The sequence below is a fragment of the Microcebus murinus genome, chromosome 9, assembly GCF_040939455.1.
Source record: "Microcebus murinus isolate Inina chromosome 9, M.murinus_Inina_mat1.0, whole genome shotgun sequence".
NCBI classification, from domain to species: Eukaryota; Metazoa; Chordata; class Mammalia; order Primates; family Cheirogaleidae; genus Microcebus; species Microcebus murinus.
Genome location: NC_134112.1, coordinates 51,311,227 through 51,331,534, shown reverse-complemented (window position 1 = coordinate 51,331,534; position 20,308 = coordinate 51,311,227). Strand labels below are relative to the sequence as shown.

Here is a 20,308-nt window from a genome sequence, read left to right as displayed (position 1 = left end):
TTACGTTCATTCCAATTGCTATCCTAAAACTGTTATTGCTTGTGCTTCAAATCAGTTACCATATAGCGCATTCAAGAAGAACAATCATACATCCTAAAGCCAACAAAAGAAATGCTCCAAGGACAATTTTGAAACTGTTTGAAGAAAGGTATTGAAGACTGGCCAGTGTAGCAGCAACAATCAGAGATGGAGCAGCTGAGTTGAAGATGATGCCATGCTGCCCAGCACGCCTCGGGGCACAGCACATCATAATGGCCATCACTAGCAACCAAAGAATGGACTCGCCTCAAAATTGCAATTTCTGTAGTGCAATTATTCAGGGGCATTTGATTCAAGATGTATAATGTTATAACCTGAGAATGACAAAAATCACAAACCATCTCCTCCTTCCAAAGCTGTCCATCACTAGTTCTGAAGTGGAAAACACTTGCTATAGTGAAAACAGTCAAAAACTCCCTTATCACTTTACAGAAGATACTGTGAATCCAAAATAAAATGGGAATAGAAGGGCGATATGTAAGGATGGTGTCTGCCAAATTCTAGGTGAACCTGGAGATGGGAAAAATTCTCTGCTGCCCTCAAATATATTCTCCTTACCTTTCCAAAATTATCTGCTCCAAGATGTCCATATTAAATTCCATTAACTAGAACAAAGATTTCATTTTCAATAGCATGAATTCAGACTTTTACAAAGCGAACCTATAAGTGAACTCTTACTGTGATTTAAATTTATGCTCTGGTTTCTATAACCAATAATCACACTCTTTTCTGTGGGAAATTTTTGATGTGAAGAAGGCATCTGGCTCGTAGCATATGGAAAGGATGTAAATGTTGTAGAAAAGGAAACCGGGTATTCAAAACTCAACATCTAATGGTTTGCCTAGAAATAGATGTGAGTGTGGCTTGGCATGGTTGGAATAGACCAGACTTGCATATACAGCATGACAGGTGTCCCCTTTGGCTTGCATCAGGATCTCAAATCACAGTGTTGGGGTTGAGAGGTGAGAAGCTGTTATCTCTAAGTCATTGTTTTAAAATAGATAATAGAAATGAATTCCTTAAAATGTTTTTTTCAAATAAATGGAGCAGGTCCTATGTATTGAGTACCTTACACATGCAGACAATCTACTTCACTTCCAAATGTTTTTCAATTTTCAGATGAAAGCTTTGATGTAACCTCAAAAATACCAGGTTCCTTCAGAGTGTTACGATCGTGTTCATAGCACCATGTACTACTTATACGCTATAAGACATTTTATCAGCTGATGTTTGGGGAGGTTCCTTGCTTTCTACCTCATATTAGTCATTCTTTCTTTCCCTAATTCCTTTATGCATTCCTCTAGCACATATTCATTAAGTGCTGGACACTAGATTTAAATTAATAAGACAAAATCCCTGCTATCAAATATCTTATAGTTTTCCTGAGGGAAAATAACAGGAATAGGAAAGCATGTCTATGCTTCTTCAGACCAGAACAAACTCTCCAAAGTAGTTTCTTCCAGTTTTTCAAGCTCTTTCCTCTTCAACATCATCCAACACCCCTCTTCCGAAAAAGATGTTTCTAAAGGGGGAGAAGGGCAAAGTCCCAGGTTCATTCTTTCTCCTTTTCATAGCCAAAATTATGTTCTGCAAACAAAGTCCAATATTTCTTCACTACCTCTAGTTTTTTACATGTGACTGTGTGGGGGTGTTGACCTAGCTGTAGCAGAGGTAGTAAGACAAGATTGGGGGTCGGGCGATACTTGGTTAATTCACAAGTGAGTTTTAAAAGTTGGAAAAGAGAACCATATTGCCAGTAATCTCCATAGAAAAGAATTAATGAAGAACAGAGATTATTTTTTAACTAGAAAGAAAGATTATGTCATAAACATGAAGGTGGTTCTAGTCTAATTTAGGTAAATGAATTCTGCAACCTGAAGAATTGCAATGATTCATATAATAATAGTGAACCTTTGCCATTTAAGCAAAGCTCAGACAGCACCGTGGTTATACAGTGGTGGACACAGATTCATTCACTGACTCATTCATTTACTCTTTCATTCAACATTTGTTGAATACCTAACTGATGACAGACACTAGCAATCAAGCTAATAGTTATCAAACACTTTCTACATGATAGACATTGTACTGAGCACTACCAATTTAATATTCACAAATGAGACAAAGAAAAGTGAAGTGAACAGTAAGCAGTGAAGCTGAGATTCCAACCCAGGCAGTCAGACTTCAGAGAAAAATGACACATGGCAGTCTCAGCCCTCCAGGAGCTCGTAGTCTAGACAAGGGGACCCAGAGAGCAAATGAACAATTTGTCAAAGGGGAATCATATTCTCGTGGAGGTGTACACAAGGGTTCTGGGACCCCAAAAGAGAGGTTAGTTATGGTCAAGCACTACTTGTTTACTTGGATTCTTTACCACCACACTTCCTTAACTTATTCTCTCTCTCATCATTTTTACAAGAAAATAAAATGTAAAAATCTTTCCCACCATAATTTTCTAACTAGTGGGACTTTTTTCCTCTCCCTTGATATTTGTGAGATAATTACATCTTGCTTAGAAAAACTGTTTTTCAAGAACCTATTCTGTATAAGACATTGTTTAAAGGGATGAAAATTCAAATAAAGCATCAAGTGGGTTGTTCTATTCCAGGTGGAGACCAGGCAAATTGCAAGGCCCTCCAACTGTGCTGTGTTCCAGAAAGGCCCAGTGGCACCAGATCTTTCTGTCCTTCAAGAGAAGAGGAAATCTAGATTTTTCTCTCAATAGTCTACTAAAGGACACTGATTCAGATATTTTGAAAATTGTACAGGACAAGCAAAACAATTCCCCGCTGAATTTAGATCCCAGGTTAAAATCTCTGTTTGAAAGATAAAGTTTGGTTTGTGCCCTTAAGGAGCTCACAATATAGTAATAATAAGAGTGATGGGTAAGACGTATACAGAAAGTAATTATGATGTGAAAGAAAGATAATAAATGCTGAGAAAAGGAACATCACACATATGATTAAAGAAAGGAATTAGCACTTTCAGCTGAGATACTAAGGCAAGCAGATGCAATATTTGTGCTGGCCTTGAAGCCTATGAGTGGTTTTACAGGTGGTACAGAGAAGAAAGGGCATAGAAAGCACAGGGAGTGATCTCAGTACAGCTGCACAGGTGGAAGAATGTGGGTTACATATGGGCAAAGAGAAAGGGGCAGTTAGGTTTCTGCATGGATTGTGAAGCGCTGGCATAAAAGATATGAATGGCAAAGTGGACCAGATTGTGTAGGATTGTGAAATTCATGTAATATTTTAATCTGCAAGGTGTCATTCTGTGATACACCTATACACTACATGTTAGATGTCCTTAAATGAAGTAAATAAATTAAGTTTATTTACTTCATTTAATGAAGTTAAATGAATTTAATAAAATTTGATAACCAAAAAATTGAGGAAACACTATATATCATATTAATCGTTGGATGATGCTCAAAGCAGATTCACAAATTAGATAGTCTAAGAAGTAACCTCTACATCCAGTAATGAAATTACTGTCTAGGCTTTGTTAATCCAGCTTTTTTTTTTTTTTTTTTTTGAGAGTCTTGCTCTGTGCCCTGGGTAGAATGCAGTGGCATCATGGTAGCTTGCTACCACCTCAAATTCCTGGGCTGAAGTGATCCTTCTGCCTCAGCCTCCCAAGTAGTTGGGGTTATGGGTGTGTACCACCACGTCTGGCTAATTTATCCACTTTTTGTAGTGACGGGGTCTCACTGTTGCTCAGGCTGGTCTTGAACTCCTGACCTCAAGCAATCCTCCCACCTTGGCCCCCCAGAGTGCTAGGAGTACAGGCGTGAGCCACCATGCCCAGCCTGATTGCAGAACTCTTTTTTTTTTCTTAGAACATTTCTTTTTACCCTAGGAAAAACAGAAATTTCAATCAACATCACTGAATGTAACAGGAAAGCCATTTAGGCCTTCATGCAATGGAGAACGGGGATGCTGGTGCCTTACAGACATTTTAAGAGAAGTGTGAACCAGAAAAGAGGAGAGACTGGGTACGGACAATCAGCTAGAAGGCTGTCACAATAGTCCATAGTAATGATAATAGCTTCCTGTTACACAGCACGGCTTAAATGTCAGACACCATTTGAGATGCTGTTCACAGCATATGCCTATTGTAATAAGAACCAGAATTGGGTAATAGCAGCAGCCAATATCCAGTTGAGGGGCAAAGAAGGACAAGTCAGCATTCACCAGCCATCTCCCAGCCTCCCAGTTTCCTCTCTCTTTCTATCCCTCTCTCTCTTTTCTACTGCCCCTGATGGTTTTTATTTTTTTTGGGGGGGGGCGTTGTTTTGTTTTGTTTTGTTTTGGGACTAGTACCGGTACATATCCCTTACAACTCCAATTTAAAAGAAAACACAGTTGAAATTTGAATGCTGCCATTAAACCACTTTTCAAATAATTGAGTTTCATCCCCCATGCCTTAGTGCACTGTGTCTTTTTCTTTAAGATATGTTATTAACTAGAAATTAGGTAGTTAGCTGTGTGAGGGTTTTCTTTTGGGGGGGTGGCTATGGAAAAGGATGTAGTATCCAAATTCTATTTTCTTCTTTTCCTTTCCTGGGTTCTAAATATTAATACATAAAGATCGGTAGTCAAGAGGAGTTTTCAATTTTTGTTAATAACTAAGCAAGTGCCTGATTCCTTGCTCACCACCCTCCCTTAAAAAGAGTTCTCTAATATTATAGCCAGATCTCTGGGCATAAACCAGAAGCCAAAAAGGTTTTGGCTTCCCCTGACTCCTGTCTAAATGGCTGGATCATTAAAGCAGGTTCCAACCTACTTACGCAAACATCCACATGTATGAGGAGTGAATGGCAGGTCTTCCTTCCCCACCTGTTGCAGGTGGAACAGAGAGCCCAGAGGAGGGTCAGAGCTGCTGAGGCAAGTCGTACCTGGTCTGTAAATCCTAAAGGTGGCCATAGAGATGGCCAAAACTAGTCCTGAGAAGTTGGTCCCTTCATCAATTGGCCGCTGGCGGTAGAGCTCCTGCTCACAGATGGCTGTCTCTTTTAATTGCTATGATCCTGACCATTAGGGAAGAAAGTCCAGTGAATGTTACACTCGCCAATCAGATCTGCACCTTCTCCTCCAAGGGGGAGGAAATAAGATAGTGGGAAAGGACAGAAACTAGGGGGGAAAAGTTCTCTTTTCCTAGGGCTAACGCTAAAACAGATCTGAGAACAAAAGTATCTCTCCTTCTGCGAAGAACATCATTTTAGGTAAGCTACACAAAGCTCCTGTCCAAAATTCTTTCTGCACTGAGATACCGGACTCCATCATCAATAATTTATTTGTGATGACCTTTGATACTGTCCTTTGACTGTGATCTCTTTCAACATGACTGTTACTAAAAGGGGTGACATATAAAGGGGTGACATATACTGAAAGGGGTGACATATACTTTGATGAGGATCGGTTTCGCTTGGGGCTACAGGGGATGAGTGGGTATTGGCAATAAGAAGTCTTGCTCAGAAAGAAAAGGGGAAGAAAAAAAGGACGTGGAAGATCTCTAAGAAAAACCATGTCTACTTCATAATTACACACCTGGTTGGATGCTGATATGTGAATACCATAATTCTCGCAGGCACTGTTACTACTAACTTTTGCCATCTATTTCAAGGATGACTGTGGGTGAAGTTTTGAATGTTAGCAATGCCACATCTTGTTTTTCAGTAAAAATACTATACAAGAAATGTGGGAATTTATACAAGAAATTTATATATGTGTATATATATATATACAATTTTATGCTTAAGGGCTATGTTAAGGTACTGTAATCAAGCTGATTTTATCAACCTTATTAATTTAATACAATAGGAGGAAAAGTGGAAGTAAGGCTCTTATGACCTAAAATGATATCTGAAGCTGATTGATTTCCAAGAAGATTTTTTAAAAGGGGGCAAAATAATCTGTTTATGATTTTCTTAGCACCATTATTTTATAGAATAATTCAAAATAGAAATTGTGGTGCAAAGAGAGGAGAAAAGTTTACATTGTAACATTTTATTTTGGCACCAGGGGTATAGAAACCCTTTTAGGATGATATAGGTCCTGAATTGGAATTCCTTAGCAATGTGTGGATATGCTTGAATACCTGACAAGGTCACTTGAAATTTTGTGGTTCAGTAATTCAGCCCCGCTCTGGGAAGACAGAAGACTAAGCTATGCTATAGTGGCTTTAAAAACACATGACAACTTAACAATAGAGCAGCATGCTGGTAGGAGAAGTAATTTATTTTCCCTTTTATTCTCTTTACATGGCACTACACAGAGAGTCAAATGCATGTCCGTGCATGCATAAGGCAAGAGAATTGAAATTAATTTGCTTCACCCATAGAAATTTCAGGTACTGCATGCTAAGCTGCTGTGCTTATCTTTGGAAAGTTCATCCTCAGAGGCTGAATAAAATTTCTGCTATTCTGCTTCTTACGTAAAGAAGTCTCTTGTTTGCTTATAAAGGGGAAAGCTCATTTTATTAAGTATCCTTGTTACTGTGATTGCATTCTTCAGAATATTAGCTCTGCTACCCATTTTCAGATCCTTTTTTTATAGTTTGCATGGCTGACTTCCTAGAGCATCTCTGAATGGGATTTTTCTCAGGCATTTTCACACCTTCTGTCCCTATCACGTTTCATTCTTCTGCAGCACTTAGATCTGTAGCACAGCAGGTGGAGAAGTGATTTAAGGACACAACAATGGGAAGCTTATGCTTTCTTTTATTAAGTCATGGATATGTTTTTCTCTCCAACTTTGGGGAAAGCCTTTTGTTTTTCTCTTCTTTTTTTTTAATCTGTGGTTTACTACATGACATAGTCCCATTTAAAAAAAAAAACATGACACCAGATTAAATTTGTCATTGAAATTCACAGTTTTCCCCCACAAAATTGAAAACCTTTGGTGAGTTTTGCAAAGTGACATAGTGTTCTTGGGTGCTCAGGTTTTTGCTGGAGATAGAAATTAAAAGGGAGAAAATTCACATAGGAACCCCCACTTCACTCTCCCTAATAGCAGATATTCTTGCTGCCAGCCAGCTCCAGAGGCTGTATAGCTCCTAATCCTGCTAGAGACAGGAATTTGCTTCTTTCCTAGGAGCTGATTGATGGGAAGAATATGTCTAGGTAGGTGAGTGGTTTCTTAAAAGGGAGGAAAAGAAAAACCACGAAGATCTGTGTGAAAGGGGCCGGTAGTAAATACCGCGGCGGTGTGGGAGGAGTGAAGCTTACCTAAACTGCTGACTAGGTAATTGTGACCTCAATATGGTAACACCATAAAGAATTTATCTTGTACAGATATTTTCAATTTACAAAGAAGATTGAGATTTTCAAAATATATCTAGAAATCCAGACATTTATTACCTTATACCAGGATTTTCCAGTTTGAGCACTATTCATGTTTTGGGCCAGATACCTGTTTGTTCTGACCATGTGTCTTGTGCATTGTGGGATGTTTAGCAGCGTCCCTGGCCTCTACCGGCTAGTACACTCTTCCCCTGCTTGGCTACATAATAATATAGCACGCTGTCAGAATATGAGTCTCTAGACCCATTTCTTAAGATTCATATTTAATCAGTCTGTATTATGACTTAGGCATTAGCATGATTTTTAGGTTCCTGGGATGATTACAGTGAGTCTAATGATCAGTTTAGGAAACAATTAGTGAATGCCTACAATGTGCCAGCATTGCCTTAGATGATGAGATACAAAAACGAATGAGACATTATCCCTGTTCGAAAGAGGCTTAGGAATATAGTGAAGAGATGGACACATAGTGAATATGCTGTAGTCAATTCCCTTAAAGTTAAATGTACAGCACACTGTGTCAGCACAGAAGAAGAGCTGGTAGCTGGTACCTTAATGGCACAATATTCTTCTGAAACTTGTTCAGTACCAGAAATGCTCACATTTTAGAATTATATAGGTATCCAAATATCCAAATAAGTAAATATTTTTAAAACAGAGTGCTAAAAGCATTAATTATAAAATAAAGAATTGATAAATTAGAAATTGGGTATTAAAATTAAGAATTTATGTTTATTGGACAACACTATTAAGCAGACAAAAAGGCAAACCACAGAGTAGAAGATATTTATAACACATATATTTGAAAGGATTCATATTTAGGATATATAAAAAAATTCCTCCAAATCTAATTTTTAAAAGACAGAAAATACAAAGCAGGTGAAATGGGAAAAGTCATTTTAGAAAAGTCATTTTAGAAAAGAGTAGTTCTAAATACATAAGTAACTTATGAAAAGTACTAAATATTATTAGGCATCTGGAAAATGCAAATTTACTACCAAAATAACCATAATGGGATACCAGTACATTTCCACATGAATATCTAAAATTAAATGACATCAACATGAAGAATGTGAAGCAACTGGAACTCACATATATTACAATTTTACTACTGTACACACACTCATACACAGGCATACCTCAGAGATATTGTGGGTTTGGTTCCAGGCCACTGCAATAAAGTGAATATTGCAATAAAGTGAATATATAAATTATTTGGTTTTCCTGTACATATAGTTATATTTACTTATGCTGTGGTCTGTTAAGTATACAATAGCATTATGTCTAAACAAATGTACATACCTTAATTTAAAAATACTTTATTGCTAAAAAAATATTAATGATAATATGAACCTTCAGTAAGTCCTAGTCTTTTTTGCTGGTAGAAGGTCTTTCCTCAATGTTGATGGCTGCTGTTTGATCAGGTTGCTGTTTGTTGCTAAAGGGTGGGATGGCTGTAGTACTTTCTGAGAATGAGATAACAACAAAGTTTGCCACATCAATTGACTCTTCTTTTCACAAAGGATTTCTCTGTAGCTTGGGATGCTGTTTGATAGCATTTTAACCACAGTAGAACTTTTTACAAAATCGATGTCAATGCTCCCAAACCCTGCCACTGTTTTATTAAATAAGCGTATGTGATATTCCACATCCCTTGTTGTCATTTCAACAATGTTCACAGATTCTTCACCAGGTGACATAGTTTGGTTTTTGTGTCCCCTCCAAATCACCTATTGAAATTTGACCCCAATGTTGGAGGTGGGGCCTAATGGGAGGCCTTTGAGTCACTGGGGCAGATCCCTCATGAATGGCTTGATGTCCTCCTGGTCTTCATGATAATGGGTGAATTCTAACTCTGTTAGTTCCCACAAGAGCCAGTTGTTAAACAGAGTCTGGCACCTTCCCCCCTCTCTCTCCCTGTGACAGAGCAGGCCTCCTCTGAAGCCTTCACCAGAACACATGCTGGCACCATACTTCTGGTACAGCCTGCAGAACCATGAGCCAAATAAATCTCTTTTCTTTATAAATTACCCAGCCTCAGATATGCCTTTACAACAATGCAAACAGACTAAGATACCAGGAGTAGATTCCATCTCAAGAAATCACTTTCTTTGATCATCCATAACAAGCAAATGCTCATCTATTCAGTCATGAGATGGCAGCAATTCAGTCACATCTTCAGGCTGCACTTCTAATGCTAGTGCCAGCCCTAGCAAACTAACACATTGGTAGGAGACGATAAGACAGTGGTTGCCTTTGGGGAGAAGGAGGGTAGTCTGACAGGAACAGGAACAAGGGAACTGGTAATGTTCTGTTTCTTAACAGCCATAATGTCACATGTGTGTGTTTGCTTTGTGATAATTCACTCATTTTTTGAGACTTTTTTCATATATATATTAGATTTCAATGAAAAGTTTTGTAAAAAATCTAAACCCTCATTGGAGCAGATGAGCGAAAAGCAAGACAGTATTAACCGCTTTGGTACGGTGCTCACTGGCTGTGAAACCTTGCCCACAGCTGGCACTCATAGTCCACACCATAGTTTGTGCTGTGCATTAATGATGAAGCCGTTTTTCTCTTGTGTAATGAGGAAAGCTTTAAAGCACTGAAAGCTTGTTTTACTTTACAGGCAGCTTTACTTGGAATGTAAATCAGAATAGGTAACATATACATATATGTTTTCATTACGTTATTTTTAAATGTTCACAATTTTATTTTGATAAATGAAAAATTAGAAAAATCATATCACAGCTGTCAGCTAAAGTTGCTGTGTGCATTCATCTGTGGCTATCGACTATAGTCGACACTTGTACCGAGGTGGTTAACGAGGAGGGCAGGAGCTGGAGAAAAGGAGAGAAGAAGATGAGGTGGTAGCATTAGCTCATGTTAAAGAGAGTCCCTAACCAAAGATTCAGTGACGACTATGAGACTTGCAGCTAAAATAAATCAGGCAAGCCCTGCTTCCTGAATTGGGAGTAGAAGGAATTGTGGAATCTCACTAATTTCCATTCATTGCCATTTTCATTGCTTTTTTCTGTCTCCCCATTCTTCACTCTTGCTCCAAGAGTAAATTGTTCATTTCTGAGTTGCCCTGAGTGCTGGAAATTTCAGTAACAATATGTAGAATCTAGATAGGAAAACCAGTAAAATCTGTAATGAAGCATTATCCATGCTTACTTTTCAAGGGAAGTGAAGAAAGTTCTTTTCCAAAATCATAGTAGCCTTTAAAAAATGCTATTTCATTATCTTTTCTGAAATGCTGTCAGTGTGTACCTTAGGTACTTACTGAGCTTATTGAGCACCTAAGACAGCGGAGTGTGCTTTGTCCCAGCTGTTACACTCAGTTGATAACTGTAAGAAATGCTCCAGTGATTTTGTTCCTAATTAGTAAGTAAATTAATTACTGACAGCCAGAGATTCATTCTTATTCTTTCCTAGCTTCTTTCTGCATGATGTTTGTAAAAGATTTTGTTTTCTCTGGCCAAACAATTTTGGTTTCTTCACCTGTTGACCTCTAACATAGTCTTTCAAGGGAGATGCTGTCTGCTGTCTTCTCACCTATATCTTTATTGAAATTCATCAGATCAGTTCACAGAAACTCCAGTGAGGCCCCAGTTGCAAAACTGGAGCCATGGTGCTGCTAGTAGCTTTTGCAGTCTTCATTAGTGTTTATGAATGTGAACTGAGACAGGTAATATTCCCATTACTGAAGGCCTGTTAAGAGCCACATTATTGTCTTACCTTAATTGGACTTCTGTCTGAGAGGAAAAAAATAAAGAACCAATTTAATTTTCTTTTGCCATTGACCTGTGACATTTTTAAGGCACAGACTTGCCTCACCTCTACAAAATGGTTCCTAAGAGGGCTGATCATCTTGGTATTAAACCTTTCAAATAAATCCATTTGAAACTGGGGTCAGAACTAATTGGATAATCAGCCAAACCGAGAAACCATTCTCCTGACCCAAGGCCAGCTCAGACTCCTTCCGAAAACAAGTTCCTGATTTTGAGGCACGGGAGAGTGATGCAGGGCTTGAAATTGGATTTTTGAGAGCTTATAAGTCTCTTTAAAAATTCCGCCATCTTTCCAATTTTTCTTTTTTCCTCCTTTTAGTTTGAGTTCTTCCATGCTCTTGCAATACCAGTGAAAGGTGAAGTGATTTATTTTTCCATTTTGAATGATGCTTATTCCCTTGGTGAGTCTCAGCTTAAGAAACAGCAAACTCCCCAGAGTTTCTTCACTCTGAAGAAACTATACAACTGATTGCTGGAGAATCATGGTTTAGGTCCACTGGGCTTTACCTCTTTCCCTAGTGAGTCATTTGACTTTGAGGCAACTCTAAATGCATCAGGAAGGCAACCAGAGGAATGCACTAGGGCTTCAAGCCACACTGACCCTTGAAGTCACTCCAGAAGTACCAAAGAGCTTGCTTTTATTATTGATCTTCTAACTAGCCAGGCTAATGTTGTGTTTTGAACAGGATTATTAGTAATCAAGAACAGGATTATTCTCACATGTGGAATATTTGGCAGACATGGTTCACCTTTTCATTCCAGGTTCTTCTTTCATTCCTTCTCATTCTAATATAGATACGCCAACTCCTTATTCCAAAATAAGGATCAGGGTACTTCTTCTGACAATGGACTGTTGTTTAGAATTTGTAATGTATTCATTTGAAGTACTTTAATGTGTTTTATGTATTTAAAGGATTCAGGAACTAGACTACATTTTGTTACATATTTAACAAAACAAATTTAGTAAAATGGAAACCTATTAAAAATAAAATTTCACCAAAGTACTATTTATTCACCACCCACTTTTCAAGTACTTGTTATAATATTTGCAACAACATTGTTTTTACAATATATTTACTCTAAAGCTATTCTGCCTGGCCATGCTCAAATATTCTTTGTACTGTTTTAACTTTATAATATTTTTTTTTATCAAAATAATATACTTAAAGAATTTTTACACGAATGCAACACACTTAGAAGAAAGAACAAAGTCTCTCGCCCAACCCTTCCCCTAGCTAAGTCTACTCTCCACAGGTGTTCACTTTGACTCTTTTGATAACATTCTACTTTCTTTCTCTCCTTCTGGAACACCTATTGGTGTTGGTCAAACTGAGATTTTCTCAAATTTACCTTTCAATCCTTATAATGAATTTCTATTTCTGCTATTTCATGTCCGAAAGCTCATTCTTATTCTCTGTATAATCCTTTTAAAGAATATCCTGTGCCTATCTCATAGCAATATCTTCACTTATCTCTCTGAGCATATTGATGTCTTAAAGCCTTTGAATTTTGCTTCCTGCATTGTCTCTATTTTTTCCAACTGTTTTATCTGGTTGATTCAGTCACTGTCTTTCAAGTTCGAAGTTTACTTAAATGTCTGGTGATACTTGATTGTCAATGTATGCTTTAATTTTTTATTATTTAACTTTTGGATATGTAATACATTGACCTGCTTCAAAAACTTCTTTAAAAATTTTAGGAACTCCTTTCATGTGTTACAAATAAATAAAATGTTGAATTTTTTAACACATTTTATATCAAGGGTATAAACCTCAGATGTGTTATTAATTTTGTTATTCTCAAGTAGGTAACCAGTCTCCATCAATTTGCTATTAGATGATTTCCAAAAAAGATTTATAAAGGAACATATATTACATTTTTAATGTTAATATTATTAACTCACATGCCAACAATCTTAATAACCTTCATTAGCTCAGAACACACAAAACACTTTTACTACCCATTAAATATATTAATTTTGAGAACTATTATATTAAAGAATTGCTGTGAAAACAGTGATTTTTTTTTATTTCAGCATATTACAGGTGTACAAATATTTAGGTTATATATATTGCCTTTGCCCCACCCAAGTCAGAGCTTCATGCATGTCCATCATCCAGATAGTGCACACCTCACCTATTAGGTGTGAAAATCCCCATCCCTTCCCTATCCTCCCCCTCACCAACACCCAATGAATGTTACTACTATATGTGCACATAAGTATTGATCAGTTAATACCAATTTGATGGTGAGTACACGTGGTGCTTATTTTTCTATTCTGTGATACTTTACTTAGTAGAATGGGCTCCAGCTGATGGGACTGCAAACTAGTACAACCTCTATGGAAAGTAATGTGGAGATACCTCAAAGAGCTACAAGTAGAACTACCATTTGATCCAGCAATCACATTACTGGGCATCTACCCAAAGGAAAAAAAGACATTCTATAAAAAAAAACATCTGCACTAGAATGTTTATAACAGCACAATTCACAATTGCAAAGATGTGGAAAAACCCAAGCGCCCATCAATACATGAGTAGATTAATAAAATGTGGTATATGTATACCATGGAGTTCTACTCAGCCAAAAAATACAATGGTTATCTAGCACCTCTTGTATTATCCTGGATAGAGCTGGAGCCCATCTACTAGGTAAAATAATGAAATATTTAAACTAAAAACATAAAACATGTTTCTTTTAGAAATATTTTCCAGAAATCATCTAAAAACATTAAGCAAACATTGATGCAGTTTGGGTGCCTTCCTGAGAATAACAAAATAGCACATCTCAAGTTCTTACACATACTATAAAATGTATTAAAATATTCAATATTTTTCTTATTTGTAACATTTTTGAAAGGAATCCTTAAAATTTTAATAAATTTTTCTAAGCATAGAATAAATAAATTTAGTTTTATCTGATATAGGAATTTGATATTGATTCCTATATCTGAAAATATAGTAATATGTTTCAACTCCTGTGTCGTCCTAACCAACACTAAAGATTAGTATAAAGCTGTGGTAGTTGTAAAAAATCATACCACTATGGAAAGAGATCAAGAGAAACAAGAAATAGCATAAAGATTTGAGTATCATGGGATGTAATAAAATGACAAGTACTATAAATCAGTGGGAAATTATTATTTAGTACTTTTATTACTTTATAATTTTCCCTTATATGATAAATTATTGTATAGTAAAATAGACATTTTAATAAGTGTATTTATATTTTATTTTTTAGTATTTAATTTAAATTAAATTATTAGCCATTTGAGAAAAAAGTGAATTAGAATCCTACCTCACACTTTATACTAATGTAAATTTGAAGTGCATTAAAATTTTTAATGTAAAAAAGAAAACCATAAAAGTAATAGAAAAAAATTTAGATAAATATTTTAGCAGTCTTGGAGTAGGAAAGGATTTTGTGGGCTGGTATGTAAGGTAGAAATAACAAGGAAGAGATTGATAGAATTAGTTACCTAAGATTTTAAGAATCTGGTTGGGAAAAAAATAGCATAAACAAAGTTAAAAAGAATATTTCCAACATATGTGATAAAGGATTAATATGTTCAATCCATATATAGCGCTTACCTATTATTTTTTTAAAAACCATAAACATGGCAAAGAAAACAAGTGAAAAGTACATGAACCAGCAATTCACAAAATCAAATGATTTTTTTAAATATTAAAATATAATTAGCCTCTCTAAAAGTCATAGAAATACAAATTAAAATAAGATCATAATTTTACCTATCAGTTTGTCCATGATTGAAAAGACCAACAATAATACACAGGGTTGGTAGGATTGTGGAGATGGGCAGTCCTGTACAATGTTAATGGGAGTGTGAATTGGTAAAAAAATAAGACACATAAAAAAAGAAGTTTTCTGGATGGCAACCTGGTACTCTGTAGCTAAATTTTGGCCTGGCAATTTTACTTTGACCCAGCAATTTTACTTCTGTGAATTTGCTTTAAGGAAATAACTAGATAATGAGGTTAATGAAACCAAAACTGTGGAAACAACCTAAATGCTAAAACTATAGGACTGCTTGAGTAGCTTGATACTTATGTGCAATATTATAGTATGGAGCCATTGAAAATAAAGATATATCTATAAAAGAGAAAAATATCCACAATACCTCATTAAATAAAAATATACATTCCCAAACAATAGGTATCATTACCTATTGGTAACTATGGAAGGGCAGGGAGGGGCTGGAGGACCAGGGTCCTGACTGGGTCAGAAGTGAAGCTTGGATACAGCAGTACGTAGAATTGAATAACATCCCCTCCCATCCCTTCCTCCCTTCTCATTCAGCTCTCCTTTTTCATGAAGTTATTTTATCTTTTTATTTTTAGCTGTGATTATCACTAAATTTTATGTTACATGTTTACTGGATACCATGCACTGCACTGAGCATGTTACGTGGCTTATTTCAACAAGTCTTAAAAAAAAAAATCTTATTCCCTACGTGATAATCAAGAAACAGACTTAGAAAGGTTAACTTGTTCAAGGACACACAATTATTAAAAGATAGAGGTGAGAATCACATACAGTCCCTTTAACTCCAGAATCACACAGTTATCTACTACATCATCCTTACAACTTGAAACCAACCCACGTCTGGAGTACAGACACTTGCAGACATACGTGGTGGGTTTGGAATGTTGCAGAAGGAGGTGGAGGTTGGGAAAGTCAAATTACAGGGTGAAATGACAAGAAAACTAAAAGGAAAAAAGTCATAATAAATGAGGAAAAATTAGTCATATTAGACTACAGTTGCTAACAGACCTTATATATGGTATGAGGCTTTATTATAAACTACCCAATACAACCCTTTAAGGGCACCTATATGCTTTTGGAGAAGAGGGCTATTTTGTAAAATGTGAAGTCCTCTTTTATCAGGGACCCAAGTGATTCATTGAGGGACACTTTTCCTCCATTAAATAACTGGACCCAAGAAGAAGACAGCTCGTTGGGAGGCAACAAAGACAGTTGACATCCCCAAGGTCAGGAGACTGCAGTGTCCCCTATATTCCAATCTTTCATTCTGTGGAATAGTAGTAGCAGAGCACATTAGCTAAACTACATTTTATAGCCTATTTTAAAGTTGGATATGTCCCTGTGACTTTTAAGCAATGATATATGAATGAACATATGTGCCATACCTTCCTCATACTCTTTTGTCTTCCACTGGATGGGTGCTAGGAATGGGCACAGCTTCAAGATGGAAGTAAACTGGGTTTTTGAATCCCCATGTAGAAGAGAGACACCAACAAAATAAGACCTTAGACTGCTACATGAAAGAGAAATGGACTTCCATTTTGTTAGAGCCATTAAATAATTGTGGGTCTATTTACCAACATAGGCAAACTTATCATGACTAATAGACAGTTTGTGCATCACAGAGATATCAGCCATATTCTTTTCCTGAGAAAGAGTAAAGATTGGCAGTGTGACATAGAAGCACACAGTATACCAGAGTGTGTGATGTAGAAATGGGTTATCAGAGTGATGGCAGACATTGGCAAGAGAGAAATGAATGGTGACTGGAAGAGGAATCATAAATGCTCAGAGACCTGCTGCTCTCAGGGACTCACAGAGAACTGTAAGAAAGGGACAGGGTTGAAAGCAGTCCATTTGTCCTGACTGCTGCTCCTGACCCTGTTCTCTTAGGAACAAACTTTAAAACACACTTACCTAGATTCTATATACAGACAAGTGGTATCTGTCTACGTGAATAGGAGCATGCTCTATATAGACACATGCATATATGTAGTCAAAATGAATATGCTCCAAAACATTAAATCGTTAAAGTTGAAGGATTATGGGTGGGTTTTAATTTTTTCTGAGTCATCTGAACCGTTTAAAAGAAGCATATCATACATCTATAATGAGAAGAAAAATTCTTCCTAATTATTTTATATTTTCATGAAAATATTTAAGATGAGAAACATCTTGGTGACTGTAAATAAATATGTGATAAGAATGAGATACAATGTTTTGCCCAATTTCTATCGTGAAATCTTTCAAGAAGAGAATACTTGCACACCATGGAGAATATGACTGCATGTCTGCACCATGGAGAATATGACTGCATGTCTGCAAGTCCCCCATTACAAAATGAACTCCTTTGAAGACAGCACTGTATTATGCTCATGATTATTACTGACACTTGACACCTGTTAGACACTCAGTAATGTTAACTGAATCGATTTATGAGTGCCTGAGTACTCAAGTAGCTTTTGATGTGTAGCTTTCAATGTGTAACTGATAAGTTATTTCAGGCTTGGAATCTCCATTCCCTATAATTTCAGTTTTGCTAAGTGTATGACATAAAGTCATTGGTTATCACACATGAGATACCTAAACAAGTGTTCTTTTCTTTTTTCTTTACATCTCACAGCTCCCTTTAACCCAAATAAAGGTGCAGATAGCATCATCAAGTTTGACACTTTTGGAGACGGAATGGGGCGATACAACGTGTTCAATTTCCAGTATGTAGGTGGAAAGTATGGCTACTTGAAGGTTGGTCATTGGGCGGAGACCTTATCACTAGAGGTTGATTCCATTCATTGGTCCCGGAACTCAGTCCCCACTTCCCAGTGCAGTGACCCCTGTGCCCCCAATGAAATGAAGAACATGCAGCCAGGGGATGTCTGCTGCTGGATTTGCATCCCCTGCGAGCCCTACGAATACCTGGCTGACGAGTTTACCTGTATGGATTGTGGGCCTGGGCAGTGGCCCACTGCAGACCTAACTGGATGCTTTGACCTTCCTGAGGACTACATCAGGTGGGAAGATGCCTGGGCCATTGGTCCAGTCACCATTGCTTGCCTGGGTTTTATGTGCACATGCATGGTTGTAACTGTTTTTATCAAGCACAACAACACACCCTTGGTCAAAGCATCAGGCCGGGAACTCTGCTACATCTTATTATTTGGGGTTGGCCTGTCATATTGCATGACATTCTTCTTCATTGCCAAGCCATCACCGGTCATCTGCGCGTTGCGTCGACTCGGGCTGGGGACTTCCTTCGCTGTCTGTTACTCAGCCCTGCTGACCAAGACAAACTGCATCGCCCGCATCTTCGATGGGGTCAAGAATGGCGCTCAGAGGCCAAAATTCATCAGCCCCAGTTCTCAGGTTTTCATCTGCCTGGGTCTGATACTGGTGCAAATTGTGATGGTATCTGTGTGGCTCATCCTGGAGGCTCCAGGCACCAGGAGGTACACCCTTCCAGAGAAGCGGGAAACAGTCATCTTAAAATGCAACGTCAAAGATTCCAGCATGTTGATCTCTCTTACCTATGATGTGATCTTGGTGATCTTATGCACTGTGTATGCCTTCAAAACGCGGAAGTGCCCAGAAAATTTCAACGAAGCCAAGTTCATAGGTTTTACCATGTACACCACCTGCATCATCTGGCTGGCTTTCCTTCCTATATTTTATGTGACGTCAAGTGACTACAGAGTAAGTCTTTGTTTCTTTTCCTTGTTCTTTTATCCTGCCAATTTTTGTTGGGTACGATATAAAATTGGCTCCTTTTATTTCATCTCAGCAGTGAGTTGGGTAGTTACAAATGTCATGATGACCTCCATGTTATGTGTAGAAATTAATTCAACATGTTTCAAAAGCATTTAATTAGCACCTACCATGCACAGAGCATGGTGCTAGGCACAGAGAGGACAATAAATGTGAATGGCCTGTTTATTCAAGCAATATTTAATCTAGTGGGAGAGAAAATGTAATACACACACACATACCATTAATGAAAACCTTTTAATTAAGCTTAAAAAGTGATTGACAAGAGAATAAGACTTAAACTACTAAGAACTTAATTAGAATACTTCAAATTAGACACAAGAGGACTTGGCTACCATAGTTCAAACTGTAAATTAAAATACACTTGTAACATTGAGCCAGGATCAGTTTAAAGATATAAAACCTTTCACTCATGCTTCATTACTTCTCTAAAACACATTAAAATATAATGTTAATTTGCTATGTCTTTTCTATAACTTTAGCTGTATATACACATACATATATATATATATTCCTTGAACTAGCTAAAAATTTTACTGTACATATCCAAGTAACCTAATTAAGTCATTCATTAATAGTCAGTGTTATATAATTCAAATTTCTGGACTTTCATATAATTGTTTTCTCATCTAAAAGAAACTTCATCATTCCATCATAATTTCCCAAATTTTTAAAACCTTCATCAGTTATTTTTGCATTTATAATTCTGATTTTAATATCTCAAAATGAGTATAAGAAATTTTTTTTCTTCAGACAATTGGCTTTTATTTTCTATGTTTCTTGGGTCATCATAGGTTAAAATTTTCCAAACCATAATGGTTTCCTTGTTATACCATGATTGAAGTGCCTCTATAGGTTGTAAAAGTCCCCAAATCTTCTGTTTACCAGCAATTGCTACATTGACAAAATCTGGCAAATTACAGCCCAAAAAGAAGAAAAAGCAGATAAAAATTTCAGTTACATAGGAGGAACAATTTGAGAAATCTATTGTACAAATGGTGACTATCATTGTATTCTTAAAAATCACTAAAACAATAGATCTTAAATGTTCTCATCACAAAAAAATGATATGTGAAATAATGCATACGTTAAGTAGCTCAATTTTGCCATTCCACAATGTATACATATTTCAAAATATTTTGTACATGATAAACATATATAATTTTTATTTGCCAATTAAAATCATTTTTTTAAAAAAAGAACACAAATCTGTTTAAAGCATGAGATCAAGAGGCTGGCAAAGCTTATTGAGCCCTGTCTATTTAAATTATTCCCAACCATGTGACTGAAACCTATGGGCTACTTTAAGGAATGAACAATAAAAAAGAAGAATGTAAGTTCAATGTTGGAATAACAGTCAGACATATTAATATAAATAACAGTATAATATTATATATTATAATATAAATAACATATAATATTAATAACAGTCAGAATACCTATTAAAAAAAATTGAAAATCTTTAAGAAAAGGTAACATCAGAACTGAATTGGCAAAATCTAAGGGCAGAGTATTACGCACCAAAGGGGAGTTGAATATTTACGGTTTAGAGATTAAAATGGAGAAACATAGTTAATGTATTTGAATGCCCCTATCTCTGCCTTTTGCTCTTGTATACATATCCACT

General features: G+C 36.6%; 1 protein-coding gene across 1 annotated transcript in view; it reads left to right on the top strand.

Annotated features, from left to right (window-relative positions):
• Positions 1-20,308, top strand: part of GRM3 (glutamate metabotropic receptor 3) — a 219,878-nt gene that overhangs the window by 175,912 nt on the left and 23,658 nt on the right. Inside the window, exon 4 of the mRNA XM_012779525.3 lies at positions 17,543-18,609. Within this exon, the coding sequence (XP_012634979.1) occupies positions 17,543-18,609 (1,067 nt within the window). The remainder of the gene's footprint in view (positions 1-17,542; positions 18,610-20,308) is intronic.